The sequence below is a fragment of the Diceros bicornis genome, chromosome 18 (genome assembly GCF_020826845.1).
Source record: "Diceros bicornis minor isolate mBicDic1 chromosome 18, mDicBic1.mat.cur, whole genome shotgun sequence".
Classification (NCBI taxonomy): domain Eukaryota; kingdom Metazoa; phylum Chordata; class Mammalia; order Perissodactyla; family Rhinocerotidae; genus Diceros; species Diceros bicornis.
In genome coordinates, this window is record NC_080757.1 from 44,835,503 (window position 1) to 44,857,798 (window position 22,296).

Below are 22,296 nucleotides of genomic sequence, written 5' to 3' on the forward strand. Positions count from 1 at the left end.
TATTCAAGGAAAAATATTCTGGAAACATAAGAGGTGATCCTTTGTGATGAAAATCTTCTTCGCCAGTATTATTTAAATTATATTTTCTTTTTACGTTAGCAAAAGGAAAATTCTCTTAAACTTTTGATAAGTTGGTAAGGCTCATTTTTATAATAAGCCATGATCTAACTGATAGACAATTAAAGAGAAGAAATTTAAAACAAAATTAGTGTCTGCTAAGAAGAGATTAGATACACACATACACACACAGATAGAGATAGATATATGTATAAATAATATAAGAGCTAACTAGGGAAGAAGCTAGGTGTGGAATTATAATAATCTAATATGGTAGATAAATCTCTAATTATTCAATAGACAGATAAAAAGGGAAAAAGATTTAAGAAAATTAAACTGCTTGGAGCTCCAACTTTAGATGGAAGTTTTTACTAAAACCCAGAAAGAAGTTTTCCGAAGAACTGGGGTAAAAAAATTAATTAGATGGTACTGGGAAGAAAGAGGTAATATAAGAACCAGACGTAGTTGTGTCTTAAACAAAAGTCTCATGCACTATTATAGACAAAAAGACCAATTAAGTTTCTATCAAATAGTAGAGATAAAAAAGATAACCTAACAAGCTGTAGCTACAAAACTACAACACATATGTATCTAGATTACCGTGTGCAATTCTGGTCACAAGACAGGCATATAATGGGTGAAATGAAAAGCCAATTTTGGGAGCAGGGCTGTCCCCCACTGGATACTTAACCTTTTAATCTTTATGATGAATAAAAATAACCCATCCTTATTCCTCTGAAGGAGGAGGAAAAAAAACCTTCCTTCTTCATGGTTAGAACCTGATTCAACTGCACCTTCAAAAACTTTCAACAATCTTGTTTTAAAATAATTAGTAATATATATATGGCATTTTTGTGATTTTAACACTTTCCTTTATTTTGTTTTATTAAACTTCATTTTGAAACAATTTTAGACTCACATAGAAGTTGCAAAAATAGTACAGAATTCCCATGTACCTTACACTTAGCTTCCCTCAATAATATTTGACATAACCACAGTACCATTATCAAAACTGGGAAATCAACAGTAGTATAATGCTGTAAACTAAAACATAGACTTTATTTGGATTTCAGCAGTTTGACATGCACTCATTTGTTTGTGTATAGTTTTATGAAATTTTATCGTATGTATAGATTTGTGTAACCACCACCACAATCAGGATACAGAACTGTTCTAACATCCCAAAGAAACTGCTTCAGCTGCTTCTTTATAGCCACACTCTCACCCCAATCTAACCTCTGAGAACCACTGATCTGTCTCTGTCACTATAATTTTGTCATCAATAATGTGATATAAATGGAATCATACAGTATGTAAACTTTTGAAATTGGCTTTTTTCACTTGCCATAACGCCCTTGAAATCCATCCAAGTTATTGTATTTATCAATAGATTGTTTCTCTTTATTGCTGAGTAGTAGTCCCTTATATGGATATAGTTTGTTGACCCATTTAAACACTGAATTTGGGTTGATTCCACTTTAGGGCTTTTACAAATAAAGCTGCTACGAACATTCAGGTACAAATATCATTTTACATTCCCACCAGCAATGTATGAGAAATCTCATTGCTCTGCATCCTCACCAGCACTTGGTATTGTTAGTAGTTTTTTTTTTTTTTTTTAAAGATTTTATTTATTTATTTTTTCCCCCCAAAGCCCCAGTAGATAGTTGTATGTCATAGCTGCACATCCTTCTAGTTGCTGTATGTGGGACTCGGCCTCAGGACGGACGGAGAAGTGGTGCCTCGGTGCGCGCCCGGGATCCGAACCCGGGCCACCAGCATCGGAGCGCGTGCACTTAACCACCAAGCCACGGGGCCGGCCCTATTAGTAGTTTTTATGTTAGCCATTCCAATAGGTGTGTAGTGGTTTCTAATGGTAGTTTTTATTTGCCTTTCCTTAATGGCTAATGATTTGGTACATTTTTTCACATGCTTATTTACCACCCATATATCCTCATGGGGAAGTGTCCATTCAAGCATTTTGCCCATTTTCTAATTAATTTTCTCATTTCTAATTTTCTTATTATTGAGAATTCAAAGAAACAAAACTTTTTCCATCAAGTCTTTCTTAGTTACCATCATATCCCTCTCCTTAACCAGAAAGAACTGATTATTCCCTCATTTGAACAAAATACTGCTAAAATTTTATCATAGCACTTTTATTGTGATGATAAAAACCTACAAACTTTTGTCTACTGCTTCTCTACTCCTACTCTATTATAAACCTTTCAGGGTGGGAACTGTGAGTTATTCATGTTTACATTTCCAGTGCCAAGTACTGTGTCTAGCCATAATTGGAGATGGATCTCAAAGTTTCTTGAATACATGACAAGAAGAATCATAGTTGCATGAACTAAATTCATTACTTCAAGTCTTTTTATTAAGATGAATGAAGATGTTAATATTATATCTTTACTTACTCCTGTTCACAAAAGAGTGGTGTCATCTGAAAAGAAGCCCCCAAATTCAGCCAAATAATTTATTCTGCTCAAAAAGACATTTGCAAGGTTTTTAAAAAACTACTATTCAAACTAGCCTCAACTTACCTTAAAACAAATGCTATCCTAATTCTTTGGACAAGCAATCCTCAACGATTTCTCCCATGATATGCTACAGATGACATTTCACATGAAATACACTCTCACGGGCAGTTGAACAATTCCTGTTACCTAATTATATCTCCGCCACCTCTTCCCCAACTCAAAGAGTATTTCAGAACAAAAATCAAGTGAGAAAAATATTATTATAGTGATTACTTTGAACCACTCTCACTTGCTTTTAAAAGACTGAATTTATTTATTTTTTTAAATAATTTTTCTTTTTATTTATACCTGTGTACCTTTATTTTATTTACTTATTTATTTTTGTGAGGAAGATCAGCCCTGAGCTAACATCCATGCCAATCCTCCTCTTTTTGCTGAGGAAGACTGGCCCTGGGCTAACACCTGTGCCCATCTTCCTCCACTTTATATGGGACGCCACCACAGCATGGCCTGACAAGCGGTGCATCAGTGCACACCCGGGATTGAACCTGGGCTGCCAGCAGTGGAGCACGCGCACTTAACCGCTACGCCACGGGGCCAGCCCCTAAAAGACTGAATTTAAATAAATGTAAATAAATTTAAAATTACTTCAAAATCACTATTATTTCAACTACCATTGTAGGAAATTTCTTATGACACACCTCAAAATCATTATGACATACCAGATGGGAACTGCAATTCTTTATTACTGAAACTTGCCCTCAAGCCTCTTTCTAAGGAACAGCAGTGATATTTAATATTAAAGAAGAGACTTCACTCTCTTCTCCTTTTATCTCAGTGGAGCACATGAAGGTATTCTCCTCATTCAAGGTAAAAAAAAAAAAAACCATATGCACACTCAATTGTTAGGTAGTGCTGTCGTAGCTATTATTATGAAGGCAAAGTGGACAGTCAAAAATGGACCAACAACTTTACTATTTTACAGGCTTAACAAGGTCATGGAACTAGAAGACTATGTACTACTTACCCAAGCGCTATTTGATAAACACAGAACAACATAGGTTTTTTTAAACCACAAAGCATTCTAGTACTGGAAACAATTTTCTGGCAATTTGAATCATTCTTACCTGGCAATCTGAATCATTCTTACTTACCAATATACATGTCCCAATAATGAAAGAGTAAAGCAAGCTGAATCACCAAACTCAGTAACAATATCATCATGGCTTTTCTGCTTATTAAACACTCCACCAGATAAGATCTGTTCCCCTTCTGCAAGCCTTTAAAACACAAATTTACAGATCAAGAAAAGCCAATATAAAAAGCATTTCATCACCAACACACCTCTTACTATGGAGATAAAGTAAAAAGTGCACGGTACCTTTAGAATAGCAATAAACATGTATTTAGAATCATTTGGGAGACTGGGAATTTATGATCTTAAAGTTCTAGTCTTGCCTTTAAACACAGAACCAGTTAAATCTAGTCTCTGTATGTACAAATCTAGTCTGAGCAACATACTCATTACTCATGTCAAAAGAAACGGAAGACCATTGTACTGGGGGTAAAATACGAATGGTTCTTCATTAACAGATGTGGTGGTCATTCTTAGTTCTATAATTCCTTGTAATAGAAATTTGCAAGAAAATTAAACAAGACTAACATACTTTAATAATTTTATTTATTTATTTATTTTTCCCCCAAAGCCCCAGTAGATAGCTGTATGTCATAGCTGCACATCCTTCCAGTTGCTGTACGTGGGACGCGGCCTCAGCATGGCCGGAGAAGCGGTGTGTCGGTGTGTGCCCGGGATCCGAACCCGGGCCGCCAGCAGCAGAGTGTGCGCACTTAACCACTAAGCCACGGGGCAGGCCCAAGACTAACATACTTTAATTAAAAATTGCACCCTTAGCCTCAGTCACTTTTAGTTCTATAAACGAAACTTGAATAGCATTTCATCTCTTTTTATTTTCAATTATGTTTTCTTGATATAGAAAATCACAAATGTTCCCCAAAGGAAAAAAATTTGCCTGATTTCACTATATATTTTTAGCATATCAGAGTTTATAATGGTTTGTGTTTTAAAGTTTTGTCCAAATCATCATGTGGAAAACTCTCAAGTAAGTTTACACAGCATATCCTAAATATAAAAGGTGATATCTAAAGTTCTTTTACCTTCAGTGGGACTTTTAAAAAACTATAAATATTTGTAAATGGGATAAGACCTTCTAACACAAGAATTGGCTTAAGAGGCCGCCCCGTGGCTTAGCGGTTAAGTGCGCGCGCTCCGCTACTGGCTGCCCGGGGTTGGGATCCCGGGCGCACACTGACGCACAGCTTCTTCGGCCATGCTGAGGCCGCGTCCCACATACAGCAACTAGAAAGATGCGCAACTATGACATACAACTATCTACTGGGGCTTTAGGGGGGCAAAAAAAAAGGGAGGAGGATTGGCAATAGATGTTAGCTCAGAGCTGGTCTTCCTCAGCAAAAAGAGGAGGATTAGCACGGATGTTAGCTCAGGGCTGATCTTCCTCACACACACACAGACACACAAAAGAACTGGCTTAAGAAACAGGCAAATTACATAAGTAAGTAGATTTTTAAGAATTTAACATCAGAATCTTTGGAGTAAAAATAATTCAATAACAAACGTCTCAGAAATTTTATAGATATTTTAGCTAGCTTTAATTTAAAAGTCATCAGTTAGACAATGGACAAACAAAATAGTTATTTATGAGGATTTTTTGTATCCTCTCATTGTAAACCTACAAACTAAACACACATACAGGCTTTCATAACTATCTAACTGTTTAGTCACTTTTACCATTATTTCATCTCTTACAGCACAGAAAAGAGTTTAACAGAACATTACCTATATCTCTAGCTGCTTCCAGATTCAGAACAGGGACAGCTGACTTGCTTTAACTCTAATATGCAAAAGAAGTGCTCTCCTGAATCTGGCCCCTTGCTTCAAAGGGGTGGGAGTACTGGTTTCCAAATAGAAATGATCTTGAAAGGCAAATAATTACACAACTACCTAGACACATTAATGCTCATGTGAGCATTAATCTCACGTGAACTGGTAAGTAGGTTTTCAGGCTTACTCTAATTGGTCTAACAATGAAAGCAAAGGAAAGGAAATTACACTTGGTATCATCTTAGAAAATGATACGAATTAGCTACAACTTAAGTTTCTCCAGAGTTAAATTCTATTATCTCTTACCATAACAATGAAATTTCTCCATAACAAAAATAATAATGGCATAGGTAGGAGTACAAACATTTCAAAAGTAACTGAAATAGACAAATCTCTACTACCAAAAAAGAGAGGAGAAAGGGAGTCAACCAGAGTTTAATCCATCAAAAAGAATTTTATCCAAAATTCTACAGTGTAAGTAGAACAAAATTAGATAGAAAAGATTTAAAAACTTACTTGCTGAGATCAACACAACATTTTGCAAGCAGGTATTTACACTGTGGTGTAGTACAACTGTGTCCTTTCAGGAGTCTATATGCTTTATATGCCTTTCCTGAGCGGTAATAACAGGTTGCCAGCAAAAACAAGGCTTCTTCTGAGTGTACTAAGAACACATATGAAAAAAAAAAGGCCATTATTCAGTACGTTGAATGGTAATCATTGTTTATCTGGTAATAAAAAAGTTTAGCAACAAAAAAATTAGGCACGTTATTTAATACAAAACAATCACTTATTAATACACATTTGAATTAAGGAGAAATACTTTACTGATAGAAAAGTTAGTTCCCCAAGTCCTGATTACCTTCTTCCTGCAAGGAACCAAGGAAATAATACAATGAAGACAATCATGGTATTCTTGTAAATCCTTAAGAAAAGCAAACACACACACACCACCCCCCCCCCCACCTTTGAGTAGACTACCAGTAAAACATCTTGTTTCCATGTAATATTTTTCTAATAGACTCTTTGAGATGATAGAAGTAAAATTTCATTAGAGAGGGAGACTCAGGGGTATAAACCTACTTAACCAATCTGAAATAATTTCTACATTAAAAAAGGACCAGATTGAAAAAACCCCACTTATTTCTAACACCAAATATACACAAAATTATATTCAAGATAATTTAAGATAAGAACAAAAGTTCTAAATTGTGAATACCCACATCATTTAAACACACAATTGACAGACTTGGTACTTGTACAGTGACAATAATTAAACTGCTCTCCAATAGCAAGAGCTGAATCATTCATCAGCCTGTCCCCTTATTCTTTACATTAAGAAATGCCCCTTCCGTCATCCTGGTGGTGTAGCGGTTAAGTGCGCGTGCTCCGCTGTCCCCACTGGGAGTTCAGATCCTAGGCGCCCCATGGAGGCACCACTCGTCAAGCCACGCTGTGGTGGCGTCCCATATAAAGTGGAGGAAGATGGGCACGGATGTTAGCCCAGGGCTAGTCTTCCTCAGCAAAAAGAGGAGGATTGGTGACAGATGTTAGCTCAGGGCTAATCTTCCTCACAAAAAAAAAAAAATGCCACTTCTGTCTTAGTTAATGAAATGTGGCATTTTTCCCTTTGTTTACTCTCTCCCAAACTGACCATCTCCTCAATTCTATCCTCACAACCAATCCAGATGACAGTTTATAGAGGCGACAACAATGGGGATAGAAAGAAAGAGGGAAAATCACAACTCTATGCTTCTAAAAATGGGTTATATAATAATCTCAGGCTGAGGGATCTTCTAAGCAAGTGGTGCTCAAAGTGTGGTCCCTGTATCAGCATGAGCATGACTTGGGAGCTTGTTAGAAATGGAAATTCTTGGGCCCCATCTCAGACCCACTAAATTAGTAATTCTGGGAGTGGGGACCAGCAATCTGTGTTGTAACAAACCCTTCAGGTGATTCTGATGCACGCTCAAGTTTGAGAATCACTGTTCTAAAGTACCAGTCCTAAGGTACAAATACATTGTTCTTGCCACATCTTCCTGAAAAGTTAACTTGACTCAAATATTTGAGATAAAAAAGTAATTTGAAATTTTGCTCTCATAAAGGTTTTTTTTGTCATAATATGTGCAAGCAAAAACCAACAGGAACCCTTCTTCTCTGGCCCATCTTATGATTTTTCATGAAACCCTACTATAAAAAATATACAATGAACGATATGCAGTAAATGATAAAGAAATTTTGGTACACATGTGTAACGAGATGTACGATAGTACTAGTGCTTTAGAAGCAAAAAAATGAATGGGGAGCTCTACTGCAGGTGGGAACAAATTGTTAATTTCACTGAACTATAAGTGCTAATTCACATGAGTTGGAAAGTACGATTTCTGCTAAATTTTGCAAAGGCCCAGTCTTGTCACCTTATAAATTAAGTTTTTAAAAACTATTGATTATATCAATAAACAATGGCTCTCCAAAACTAGTTTAACTTTCAGCCATAACGATGCTTTATCAAATGTTTTGTTTACAAACACTTGATTATGTTTAGGTCCATTTTTCACTGCAGTAAAATTCTCTAATAATATAAAGATACCAAACATTCTGTGTGTTTGTGTGTGTGTGTGGTTTTAGTGTCATATTGCAATTACCTTCTTGAAGTGTAGTAACTTCAAAACTATATGTTCAAATGGGAATATGGATTGGAGGTTTAAGCAAACCTTAAGATTAATGAAACCGTAAGATAATAAAGTAACTCCAAAACAATTTGAAGGGTTGTGAGAGACATGGGTGGTTTTTGAGGCTCCCCAGAAATAACCTGACAGCCCCAAACACAACTAGTGAGCCAGTAGTAAGTAGCAATAATAAATCTAAAAAGTATAGAGTATTGACAAATAGATTTCATCTGGAACAGTGACTGACAGTGGCTGCCTTAAGTGCTAAATTCAGAAAAATTCTATGGCTGATCATAGCTAAGTGCATAGAGATCAAAATAAGAGGATCTGGAAACAGTTATAGATGTCTGCATGACATTTATTTACCACCCTTTACATAGAGCCTTAATTAAAATATGTGATTGGGAATTATAAGGTCCATAACATATTTTACAATCAGGAATAAACTGAGCATTGACTCCATGAAGTCACTGTTTAAGTAATATTAAGAAATCAATCATGTACTAGTTAAATTATGGTACATCCATAAGATGGAACACTCGATAGGTGTCAAAAATACTGCCATAGAAAGATTTTCCAGAATGCATTGTTAAGTGAAAAAACAAACAAGAAGCTGCAGAACAATACTGAAGCTCCTCTTCTTACAAACACATTGGGCTTCAAAAGTTGAAAAGGTCATTTAAAATAAGTCCAAAATAATTAAGAGAGGTTTAAGCTTGCATCCTCCAGATACATTTCCATCAAATACGAAGGTGAACAGTCCTTCAGTGCTTTCAAACCAGACAGACATCTCTTCTTCATGTTTACTTATAACGTAAACAAGCAGCCTTTTCCAAAATGGACGAGTTTTGGCAAGACTTAAAAGTTTGTTGAGGTGAGTGTTCTCTATTTGGCTTTGCTAAACTCTACAAATATCAGAGAGTTTATCTCTGATATTATCTGTATCTAAGATAGAAATACCTTAGAGATTATTCTTGCTGCCCTGTCATGAACTTTGATGCTGTAAGTATTCAAAGAGCATAGAACCCATGGAATCATCTATGATTTGTGATATATGTTTCATCTTGATTATTTTTTAAGTTCTTACATCAGCTACAGGCAGTGCAGCACATGGATTAGAGTACTGACTAGAGCCAAAGTGCTTGGGTTCAGATTCAGGCACTACCACATATTAGCTATGTGATTTAGGGCAAGTTAAATTCTTTGACCCTCAGTTTTTTCACCCGTAAAATAAAGACAGTGATAGGCCCCTCTAAGGCTTGCTGTTGAGATTAAATGAGTTAATGTATGTAGGGTACTTAGGATAGTGCCTGACACACAGTAAGAGCTATATGTGCTATTATTAAATTATTATTATTGGCCTTCTCCTAAATTTATGATACCTGAATAGTCAACTGATATTTATGTGGGGTATACAAATGTGACCTTGAGCCTCAAGCTTAAGGAATTCCATTTCATCACTAACTTTTTTTTGCTGATTGTTTTCAATTGCCTGGGTGCTGTGCTTTTCATATATTGCATCATTCATTCCATCCTTCACAGTCAATTCAGTTGTTGAATACTTAATCTACATATACAACTTCAGTATTTTAATACTGTTGCCAATTTTTATTTTCTCTACATTTGTTTACATCCTAAACTTCAGTACTAACTGGTTTTATATTTGTTGTATATGATGGGGTTAATAATGTTTTTAAACACTTTGAAATCATGCTTGGAGTAAACATACCACAGATAAGAGGGCTGGAGGAAAATTTAAAAAGGCTCCTTGCTGTTTGAGTGGAAAAGTGGCAACACATGAGAAAGCAGGTGGCCAGATTGCGCAGGGCTTTGCAACCTGTGTAAAGATTTAGGATAGATCCTCACAGCAATTAGACATCTCTGAAGGGTTTTAAGAAGTAAAGAAAATGGGTTGATTTGGGACGGGGAAAGGGAAGAGGCAGGGAAGGGTAGTCAGTCAGAAAGCTTTTCTAGTAAGAGATAGTGGTGACTTAGATTATGGTGGGAACATTACGAATCCAGCTTTGCATGCACTGAGTTTGATGTGTGTGATGTTTGTGTGAAACACCTAAGTTAATGCAATGAAATAGGTGAGTCATGGATTAAAAAAGTCTGTTGAGAAGACTACAGTCAATTCATTAACACATAATGAAAATGAAAACTATGATAATTAAAAAAATAACATCTTTTTCACTGCAAGCATTTAACTATGACAGTAAAAGGATAAGCCAACAGGCCAGCCCTTCTTTCAGTACTCCCCATAGGACAAAGTAGCTTGAATTTTTAGCAACAAGATTATTTTTATCAAATTTTCCACCAATAATGACCTTAAATGATACATTATGCCACATCTTTAGTTGTATTCTGGACATTTTCCCTCAATGATGACCTTAAAACAACCTGGTAAATAACTTTTTTTTTAAATGTTGCCATTTGTAGTCACATATTTCTGTGAGTTTGGGCTCTCAACCATGGCTAAGACAGAAGATAAAGAGATGCTGAACCTTTTACTCTGGTTCAGTTCTCTTCAACTGAGCCCAATTTACTGAAATCAATATATCCAATGCAATTTCTACATCTGGCCCATTAATCATTAAGACAGGTAAAAAATTGGTGAGCAATTTTATAGTACCTTAAAATGTAGTCATACTTAAAAATAAACATTTTGTAGCGTAGGATGCAAAACCTACATTAAGATAAAACACTAGATTTCAAGCAATTTTGAGCTTTGGCCTAGGACCGTCAAAATAATTTAGGGAATACATGTTGCCACAGTGTCTTCAGCTATTTCTTTTTCTTTTCCTTTCACCAGTTACAACTGCCAGTCCCATATGGTCTCATAGATAGCAATTATTCATCTTTCCCCAGAGGTCCTGAGCATTTCCTTCTTAAAAAAAAAAGTACGCAAAACTTACATCTCAATTTTCTGAATATAAACAAATCATATCTATTTATCTATCTATCTCTCCAAGGACGTACCATATTAGTTGTATTAATATATTCTTTCCCCAAATAGTCTAAGACTATTCTATTTGTTCATAACCACCTATTTCTATTCATTCCTAACAGTTAAATATATATAATTAAAATTAAAGGGGCCGGGGCCGGCCCCATGGCTTAGCGGTTAAGTGCTCGCACTCCGCTGCTGGCGGCCTGGGTTCAGATCCTGGGCACGCACCGATGCACCGCTTGTCCGGCCATGCTGAGGCCGCGTCCCACATACAGCAACTAGAAGGATGTGCAACATACAACTATCTACTGGGGCTTTGGGGGGGAAAAATAAATAAATAAAATCTTAAAAAAAAAAAAAATTAAAGGGGCCGGCCAAGTGGCGCAAGTGGTTAAGTGCGCACGCTCCACTGCGGCTGCCCAGGGCTCGCCGGTTCGGATCCCGGGCCCACACCGACACACCGCTTGACAAGCCATGCTGTGGCGGCGTCCCATATAAAGTGGAGGAAGACGGGCACGGATGTTAGCCCAGGGCCAGTCTTCCTCCGCAAAAAAAGAGGAGGATTGGCAGATGTTAGCACAGGGCTGATCTTCCTCCAAAAAGAAAAAAAAATTACAATTAAAAATCTTAGAAAATTTTAGAAGTACAACATGCTACCTACGAGAACAAGGGGAAAAGCTTTGAATCTATTTTTGGGCCAACAGTTAATTAGTAATGGGAAAAAAACCTTGGTCAAGGAGATCAGGTATTGGCAGTGGAAAGGAAAAATAGGTGCTTACAACAGTGGAAGGGGATGTGGAGGAAGATAAGATTAGGACAGTTCTTCCAAACAGCAAGTCTCAATTCACTAGTGGATTGTGAAGTCAATTTAGTGGGTATCAACTTGCATTAAAATAAAAACAAACACTCAAATAGAAAATATCAGAGTGCATCATATATAATAAGGGTAAAAAAAAAATCTGAAAAGCCACAGTATCAGGATATGCTAAGGGTGAGAGGGAACTTGTAAGGGACTTCCCATGTGCCAGAAACTATAGTAGATTATTATATTTAGTCCTTAAAACTATCCTGTTAAGTATATATTTCTCTTTCCATTTTAAAGATGAGGAAAATTAGGCTCAGAATTACTTCCTGCCTAAGATCAAACGGCTAATGAATATCTGAGTTGAGATTCTCTCTTATACCACTCTGCTTCTACCACAGTCTTACTCATCCCATCTAGGAAACTCTTAGGAGAAAGACAAATGGGTGACAAGGAACAAGTGAAATTGAGAAACTATGTCAAGAATTTGACTTACAGAGGATCCTACCCATCAACCACTTTAGCCTCATGCCCTATTGGATGTTTTCTCTAAAATACAGGCGCAACCACTAGTGGCATAGGAGGCCACTGAGCAAAGGGGCAAACAAGTTACATCCAGCATACCAACTCTGTTCAACTAATACTGTAAGCCAGCGACGTTGCGTTGACAAGAATTCTGAGGTTGGTTCAGGGGAAATGAGTACTGTGATGGATTAGTGATGTCTACTGTAAATCAGACGAGTGGCATGTACTTGCTATCCTTGGTACTTGCTGACTCGGTAAAGTGGAGTCAGAAAGATCTACCCACTTACTGCCATTGAACACTGGTCTTAGTTTCTTCATTTCTAAAACGGCAATAGCAATGTCTATTTTATACGATTATTAAAGACTAAATAAGGAATTAAGTACTTAGAGTACCTAGTACACAGTAAGAAATCAATAAATGGTAGAAGTTACTGTTGTCCTTATTATTAAGCTAGGATAGTATTTGCTCCCATGCACTTAAATTCTAAAATCTTCCTTCAGAGAAATATAGTTAAACAGAGTGGTTAGGTTCTATATTGAGAGAAACAAATACTTACTGAGCAACTTTCCAAGTGTCAAGCACTATATCAGAAACAGATAGAAAGTATATTAAACAGTTTTATATGGATTAATCTGGAATCCTGCCTCAACTCTATGGGAAAATTCAATCATCTGAATTTGAAACTGCTAATTTACAATCTTTTGGAGCCTAACTAGTATAATAAACTAGAAACTGCCTATCCTTCAATAAACAAATTCAAAAAAGAAAGAAGTATAAGATGGTAAAACATGGAGGCTGCCCAGGTATCAACGAAAATAAATGTAAGTAGATTATTCATAATAAACCTTGCTTTTACATAATTGAGCAGAGTAGGGTAATCTATTGTATTACAGGTTTCCCCTGCTCTCCAAAAGACCATTCCTATAAAACCTTTAGTAAGCCAAAATGGCGTAGAGCGAAGAAACAATTACCTACGACACATTTTGCTAACAGATGCACAAAATAAATCAAGATAAAGCCTAGATGCTCACAGACACAGTTCAAAGCTATGGCTGCTTGATGCTGAGATGCCAAGTGTAGTTCCAGGGGAAGGAGCTTGGCGGTGCCAATCTCGCTGCTCTGGGTGCACTCTGCCTTCATAACGCCTGGCTGCAAAACAAACGCTGAAAGCTATTTTTGCTTTTTTTCGTAAAAGCAAAAATCCTCTTCGACTTTCTTTCAGTTAGCAAAAACAGGTACTAATGTAGGTCTTTCCTAAAAGCGAAGTGGCATAAAGTAAACTTTCGAAAAGCAAGGGAAACCTGTATCTTCTTCTAAGCCTCCCACTCTTTTAAATCTTTTCATTGGGACCTCAGACTCTTGCTCCACAGATCTTCCCTACTTTCCTCATTGAACCCCCAAACCTCATAGCACTCTCAAAGGGATGCTAATTCCCTCATCAGATTGAAGGTAAGGTTGGTTCCTCCTTGCTTCTCAAAACTATTTCCAAGCATTACTCTTTGCCCTCTTGTGAAATCCCCCGCTCCTGAGGCTCACACCTTCTCATAATTCTCAGCTACTAGATTCAGGACATTCTGCTTCATTAATCAAAGAATTTTGCATCTGGTTCATGGTTTTCCTCTCTTACATATTCCCATACATCTCCCAATTCAATCTCATCTGGACTTCTAGCACCTCTCTTTATCCTCTCTTATTTACCCAGCCCTTTCTGCGTTAACTTTCCTATGTAGTTTACATTTCTTGGCCCACATCTTGTCTATATTCTTTTTTTTGGTGAGGAAGACTGGCCCTGAGCTAACATCTCTTGCCAATCTTCCTCTTTTTTGCTTGAGGAAGATTAGCCCTGAGCTAACATCTGTGCCAATCTTCCTCTATTTTGTACATGGGACGCTGCCACAGCATGGCTTGATGAGCGGTGTGTAGGTCCATGTCCAGGATCCGAACCCACGAACCTCAGGCCACCAAAGCGGAGCATGAGAACTTAACCACTATGCCGGCCTCTTCTCTATATTCTTAATATTGTTTTTATCCCCTGTCCTTTTGTGACATGCTTGGCAAACCCCTAATATCTACTTCCTTATGCATGCAGTTAGGTTACTGCACTTACTACCAGAGTAAAATTATACAACTGAGCAGAAATGTGCCACTATCAATTCATGCAGAAACACACAAAATACACAAAAATAAAGCTCATGTACTACCATAAAAAAATAAAAAGGGGCCAGCCCCGCGGCCTAGTGGTTAACCTGGCGTGCTCCACTTTGGCACCCTGGGTGCAGACTTGCACCACTCACTGGCGGTCATGCTGTGGTGGCGACCCGCCTACAAAATATAGCAAGATTGGCAACAGATGTTAGCTCAGGGTGAATCTTCCTCAGCAAAAAAATAAAATAAAAAATAAAAATTTTTGGTGAGTAATCCAATAGGAGCTTACATAAAAAGTAGAAAAACTGAATTAAACAAACACCTGAGTAAAAAGAGGGCAGCACTGTTTCTGGTTTGGAAGGTTATATATATAGTAAGATATCAATACTATCTAAATTAATTCATGGACTTATATAGTTACAGGTCAGCACTAATCAAAATCTTTGTGAAATTTCAAAGCAATAATAAAATGCACGTGGAAAAATGAATGAAAAGAAAAGGTAAAGACTTCCTACCAAAGAATGAATTGGAAAGAAAAAAAAAATGATGGAAGATAGGCCTCATTAAATATTAAAAGACAATATAAAGTGTTAATTGTAAAACGGTATGATATTGGGTTAAAAACAGAAAATTAACTAATGGAAGAGAGGAGAGATTCTGGAGATAGAGAGAAACTTTTTTTTTTTTTTTTTTTAGCAAGATTGGCCCTGCCCTAACATCTGTTGCCAATCTTCCTCTTTTTCTTTTTTCTCCCCAAGCCCCAGTACATAGCTGTATATCACAGTTGCAGAGTTGCAGCTCTTTTATGTGGGATGCTGCCTCAGCATGGGTTGATGAGCGGTGAGTAGCTCCACACCCAGGATCTGAAATGGTGAACCCTGGGCTGCTGAAGTGGAACGCACCAACTTAACCACTACGCCACTGGGCCGGCCCCAGAGCGAAACATTTTTTAAAATTTAATATAAAACCAAGTAAAATACCATGTAGGAGGAAAAAAAAGCATTATTTAATAAATAATATTGAAATAAATTAAGTAATAATACTACGATAAATACTTTAAATTTTTTAAACTACAAGAACAATATGCTCATTGTAGGTGTAGAAAGATGACAATTTTCCAGCTACCGAAGCAATAGGAGAAAGTATAAATGACAAAGCTGATGAGTTAAACTACATAAAAATTTTAAATATCAGAATAATAAAACCAATAGAATTAAGATTAAAAAGCAACAATCTGGGGCAAATATGCAATAAATAAAGATACAGCTTACAGAAATAGGAATAAATTTAAAATAAACACTTGAAAAACTACCCTCATAGTCATAAAAATGCAAGACAAAACACCTCACAATTCTCAAGTAAGCAAAAATACATTAAAATGGTCAAATGTGATACTGATAGGACTACGAAGGAAGTCTTACGCTGTTGGTGACACTAGATTATTACATCTCTCTGCTGGGTTAGCAACCGAGCAAAAAGTAATTTGTTGTAGAAGTGATCACACCCTTTGACTTATAAATTCCATTTTAGAGCATATAACCCAAGGAAATGACTTAAAGAAAAACAAAGCTGTACATAATTATCTATATTAGCATCTTACAAAGAGAATTAGAATAATTAATGACAGAAACAAAACATACATTACCAGCAGATGTTTACTACGCTTTTATTACCATGCCAGAATGGCTGTGCCAGGCGCTTTAAATACATTATCTCATTTCATTCTTCAATTCTATGAGGCAATTATTATCTTTATTTTATAGATGAGGAATCTGAAATACTCAGACATTAAGTAGCTTGCCCAAGTATGTATACAACTGCATATTTAAGGGTTAGAGTTTGTATCAAGGCTGTAGACTCTAAACCCAAGTTAGCCACAGAATATAAACTCTGTTCTAATAAAAAACCTGGAAAAAAATACCTAAAGATTGGGAAATGATTAAGTAAACCATAGTGTAAAACCTGAAGCAACTCTATAGTCATTAAACGTAGTATACAAGGGAACTACACAGATACAGGGAAAAGCTTTTATGAACTAGTGTCAACCATAAAGAAAAAACAAAAGTGATACACAGTCATAAAAAGTGATGGAATTCCATACATTTTATTTCATTTATGGTTCTATAGAAATGAATAGACTACAAACCTTCTGCATACAGTCGTTCTGCGAGGAAAACGGCATCTCGGTAAGCATAGTGGTTTAGCGCTTGCCATATAGCAGCCTGCAAGTGAAGGAAAAAGAACATAAATATACAAACATATAGAATTGCAAGGTAACTCCTAACACAGAGCTTTGCATATAATACTCAAATCAACATCCCTAACTTAAGTAATAAAACCTCAATGCCCACAGTGCAAACTCCATAGTGTGTTAGATAAGGCTCTTCACAGTATGGCTCCTAACGTATCTGAATTTACTCACTCAACTCTCCCATGGACTTTTAGGCCTCTGTGCCTTTGCATTTCTTTTTCCTTCACTGGGGAATGTGGGCTCCCTCATCTACCTCCTCTTATAAATCGCTCACCCTAAAGACCCAGCTTAAATAACATCTACTTTATAAAGCTTTCCTGGCTGATCTCTAGCCATTTTTTTTTTTGGTAAACATACCTCTTCTAGTGAAGCACTCATATTATTTTACAGTTATTCGTTTATAGGTCTGCCTACCCCACCAAACTACACTGCTCTAAACTTACAGCAGTGGTTTTCAACAATTTTTCATGACACATGAGGCAGATGTTCAAATGTATGTCATCCTCCCACAAAAACTTTCCCACTGATTACCTTTAATGCTACCCTATTCTTACCCACTCAAGGAAGCATATTGGAATACAAATGAGTAAAGCTATCATGGGAATAACTTTTAATCTATTTGAATACATTTTTTCCTTTTTAGAGTTACGAAACATATAAAAAGTAATATATCAGATAGAAGGACATTTTAAGCAATAATAAAAACATTTAGACCCACGTACCCACTATCCAGCTCAAGAAATAAAATATTACCAGTATCTTTGAAGCTCTCTCTGTCATTCACACAACCTCTCTCTAACTTAAAGAAGAAACCACCCCCTGAATATTGTTAATTTTTCTTTTGGGTTTTCTTTGGTTTTTATACATTTGTATGTATCATCCTTAAGCAATGTAACATTTAGTTTTTCCTGTTTTGAATTTTAAATACATACAAACATATTATATATATTCTGCTATGATTTGCTTTCGTAACCCAAAACTATGTTTTGAAAATTCATCCTTGATGATGTGTATAGCTGGAGTTCATTTATTTTGATTGGTGAATAAATAATATTTCCATTGTCAAAGTATACCAAAATGTATTCTATCCATTTTACAGCATATGGACATTTGGGTTATTTCTAGTTTTTTTTCCCTGTTACAATAATGCTACAACAAGCACTCTTATGCTTGTCCCTTGGAGTACATGTTTAAGAATCTCTGCAAATTAGGATATATATTTAAGAATGAAATTGTTGGGTTGTTGAGTATGCACATGTTCATCTTTACTAGGTAATGTCAAATCATTTTCTGAAATTCTTCCTTTAATTTACACTCCTACCAACAACGTATGAGTTTCCGTTATTCCACATCCTTGTCTACACTAAGTATTGTCAAACTTTTTAATTTTTACCAATCTGATAGATGTAAAATGCTTATCTAGTGCTTTTAATTAGCATTTCCCTGAATAATAAAATGAGGCTGTGTTCATTGGTAATTTATTTCATGTTTATTGATCTTTTAGCAAATGCCTGTTCATATGTCATACATTTTTCTCTTGGGCAATTTACCTTTTCTTACCGTTTTACCCAGCATTTTTAGGAGCACCAAACCAGAGAGGTTTCTTTTAATTTTTAGTATGTCACATAACATTAACTTTTAGTCTCTCATATAAATTATGTGTATATAAATTATGTGTTTATATATACTTACGTTTTACCTAGCATTTTTAGGAGCACTAAACTAGAGGAGTTTAATTTTTAGTATGTCATATTATAAGATATAAAAGTCTCCAATTAATTTTTAAAAATAAATCATTCATAAACTTACATATTTTTAGTAACTAACTACTTTTGAGACATGTCACAACTGATCATGATACAATAATGTTGTTTTTTAGTTTTAATATGTACTCTAGCTCATAATTTGTTGAACGATTTAATAGAATTACAATAAAACCAGTATGATCTGATTACCTAATGAAGATCACTAGCTAACATAACAGTAAATCTAGATTACATTATAATAAGTGATTAATATGGCTTGGATACAGTAAAAGCTCAAATACTTGAATGAACAAGCAAATATTTAATAACATTGCTATGACTATTATTAAAGATAATTTTTTAAATTAAGAATCCAAGGGGCTGGCGCAGTGGCGCAAGCGGTTAGGTGCTCGCGCTCCGCTGCGGCGGCCCGGGGTTCACCGGTTCAGATCCCGGGCACGCGTGGACGCACTGCTTGGCAAGCCATGTGTGGCAGCATCCCATATAAAGTGGAGGAAGATGGGCACGGATGTTAGCCCAGGGCCAGTCTTCCTCAGCAAAAAAAGAGGAGGATTGGCAGACGTTTGCACAGGGCTGATCTCCTTAACAAAAAAAAAAAAAAAAAGAATCCTAAGTAGTCGATGACCTACTTACCCCGAGTGTAGTTTTCTATTTAATATTTACCACTATTAAAAAGTGGTATATTAACTTCATTTGGGGTCTCTAAAGCCACTTGTTTAACCTTATTGTCTATAGAGGCTAAATTTTATAAAGTGTCAGAGACGTCTGAACTGAGCATTCCCATCCAGATACAAGGGAAAGGAAGAAGATGAGAATTTAAATTTACTTTTTTGAGTACACTACACTAACACAGGCAGCATTTTTTTCTCCAGTGTTAGCATTTTCAGTCTAGTCATTTCCTGCTACTTCAAGAACTATCTAAAACTTTGCTATTCAAAGTGTGGTCCTTGGGGTAGCAACACTAGCATCCTCTGGGAAATTTCTAGAAGTGTGGAATCTCAAACCTCACCCCATACCTACCAAATCAGAATCTGCATTTTAACAAGATCCCAGGTGATTTATATGCATATTAAAGTTTAAAAAGGATTGATCTAAAAGACTTATTCTAATTAAAAACCTCCCTGCTCAACAAAATCCCCAAAGCCAAAGAAGTTGTCTCATCTAATGTTAATTTAAGATGTTATGAATAAAATAATTTCTAAGCCTTCAGGCCATGTCCCTTTGCTTTAAAAGAAAGGCTTGAATTACTAAAGTTCCAAGGCCTCTTGTTTGTAGGTCTTCCTTTTCCTCCTTGGCCCTAACCCTTCTCTTACACCTATTAAAACATCCCACGTATTAATGGAAATGAATCACGATACCATCTCCTTTCATAATCCACCCAAATTAGTTGTGCTACAAAGAAATCTTCCTTTGGTATGAAATTTAATATCAACTACCATTTCACTCCACCCCCAATATTTTCAGAGGTAGTTGGCATAAGATGATTCCAACAGTGTACATAAAAAGATGATTTGTCTGCTCTAAATAAGAGAAATCCTGGAATTTTCAGATGCTTACAGACGCCATACTGAAGATATTTGTTGCCAAAAAGCCTGATTATCCCAACACTCCTACTCATAATTTCCAGAAGATAAAGGGGTTCATACAATTGTAATTTTGCCATACTTCAGTTCTCTGCCAGCTGTCATATATGCTTGTTTCTGGAATACCTCCATATAAATTAATCCCACAATGACCCTCAATTGCACAGAAAGGAATACTCATAATACTAAAATATCATACCACACTAAAAAGACACTGGTAATTGGAGGGGTCCTCTCTATTACTTGGGAAATAAAGAAGATAGGAAGAGAAAAAAGAGAAGGCCATAAATACCAATAGGACCTGTTAAGAAGGACTGTTGGATCACTACACGATTTTTCCCCAATTAGAGCCACCTCAATTAGAAAGGTACCAAAAACAAGCTGTGCTGAAATAGCCAGAACCCCCAATAAAATGTTCCATATTTGTTGCTGCTAACTCTTCCACATAGCGTTAGCCAAAGGGCTGAGGTTCCTACTCCTTACTATTCTTGGGCTTTACGTCTCCTGATAGCATTTGCTTGTGGCGGATATCAAAAACATACTTAGCTATTTCTAGTACAAAGGTATGTACGTTATTGTGTGAGGAAATTTTTTTACTGATTCCAGCATGACTTACCCTGAATGATAAAGCAACTGGGGAGGGGGGGAGTGTCTTTTTTAACTTTTCTCCACTGGAGGGCTCTAGTAATTATTCATTCTATAAATATTTATTAAGTACCTACTATGTACCAGGCACTTTCTAGACTCCGGGAGTACAGTAATTAACAAATAGTTTCTATTCTCAAGAAGTATCTTTTAGTGTTACTTCTGTCCAGATTAGTAGCTATCAATCCTTGCTTGACGGTGCTCTACCTCAAATCCGCTGCCTCACAATCCCTGCAAGCTAGGATTGAGTTTAGATATCCTTATTTTTAAGCCTTTTCACTGGTAAGCATTCAGGGTTCAGAACCATTCTTCCACTTTTCTAGATAAGTAGTTCTCCCTCCTTTTATAGCACACTCTTTTGAATGCTATGGACCCCCTCCCCAGAAAAAAGCACATGTGCATATACCAAAAATCTGTATACAGTGTTAAGGATTCACAGATACCCTGGTTCATCAAGAATCACTGGTCTAGCTGATGGGAGACAGTGTTAGAGCCTGGTACATAATAAGTGTTCAATAACTATCTGTGGAATTGAATTTAGATATTTAAAAGAATGGGGAAGAGACAAGTTACTGACCTAGAGAGGTGCTTTCTCTTTTACATATTAGAGACTATTATAGTACTAGTGCCTTAAGGAGCACTGCTGCTGCCAGGACTAGGAGAGGTACTTGTCTGAAACTCAAAATGCCTTTTACCATACAAAGTCACAGACGTTGGGTAAGAACACATGAAATAATGAATGTACTGGTAATTCAGTTTGGGTACATTATGGATTTAAAAGATTTTAATGGGCTGGTTAGTGAATCTAACCACCATTTGCAGAACTGCACCTCAAGAAAGGTACTTAGAATCTATCCCTGCTTTCCTAGTCCCAGTCCACAACAGAATCTTCTTTCCTTTAAACTCGTGGTCTCCTAAGTGGTCTTCCTGTCCGCAAGCTGTAATATAATCCATACTGTCCTAGAATTACCTTCCTCAAACATAAGTATTATCACTGCTAAACAGGAGACAATAGTGAGAGGCTTGAGTTCAAATCCACATTCCACAACTTACTAGTTCTGTGTCTTGGGCAAGTAACTTAATGTCTCCTAAGTCTTAGTCTCTTCATTTAAAACATAAGACTCAAATCAAGTACATAATGGTTCCTAGCACATACCTAATAATTACTCAATAAATTTTAGCAGCTGCCATCATCATTATCATCATGTCTTCCTCTCTGATCAAAACTTTCTAATGATTCCTCTTGGATTGCTCCACAAAGTTTACAAAATAAATATCTACAGAATAAAGCACAAACTCCTTACTAAACTATTCAAATCCCATCTGGCTTCAATCTCCCTTTTTCAGCTGTTTTCACATCTCACCAAAGCTTCCTATGGTCTGGAACAGAAAAAGCCTCCATCAGTCCCTAAATATCCACTGTATCCTTATATTTCAGAGTCTTTGCTAACGTTGTTGTCTCTGTTTGGGTCCTTTGTCTGTAACTTCTATCTCCTGAA

General features: G+C 36.4%; 1 protein-coding gene across 4 annotated transcripts in view; it reads right to left on the bottom strand.

Moving 5' to 3' along the window:
- Window positions 1–22,296, bottom strand: part of CDC27 (cell division cycle 27) — a 68,724-nt gene that overhangs the window by 35,996 nt on the left and 10,432 nt on the right. For 3 of the 4 annotated variants that reach the window (XM_058561280.1, XM_058561279.1, XM_058561281.1), the window contains exons 2-4: window positions 16,699–16,774; window positions 5,977–6,124; window positions 3,695–3,820 (exon numbers count right to left, since the gene is read on the bottom strand). In XM_058561280.1, coding sequence (XP_058417263.1) covers window positions 3,695–3,820; window positions 5,977–6,124; window positions 16,699–16,774 — 350 coding nt within the window. Of the gene's footprint in view, window positions 1–3,694; window positions 3,821–5,976; window positions 6,125–16,698; window positions 16,775–22,296 lie in introns of those variants that run through there. The other variant, XM_058561282.1, reaches the window with a different exon arrangement.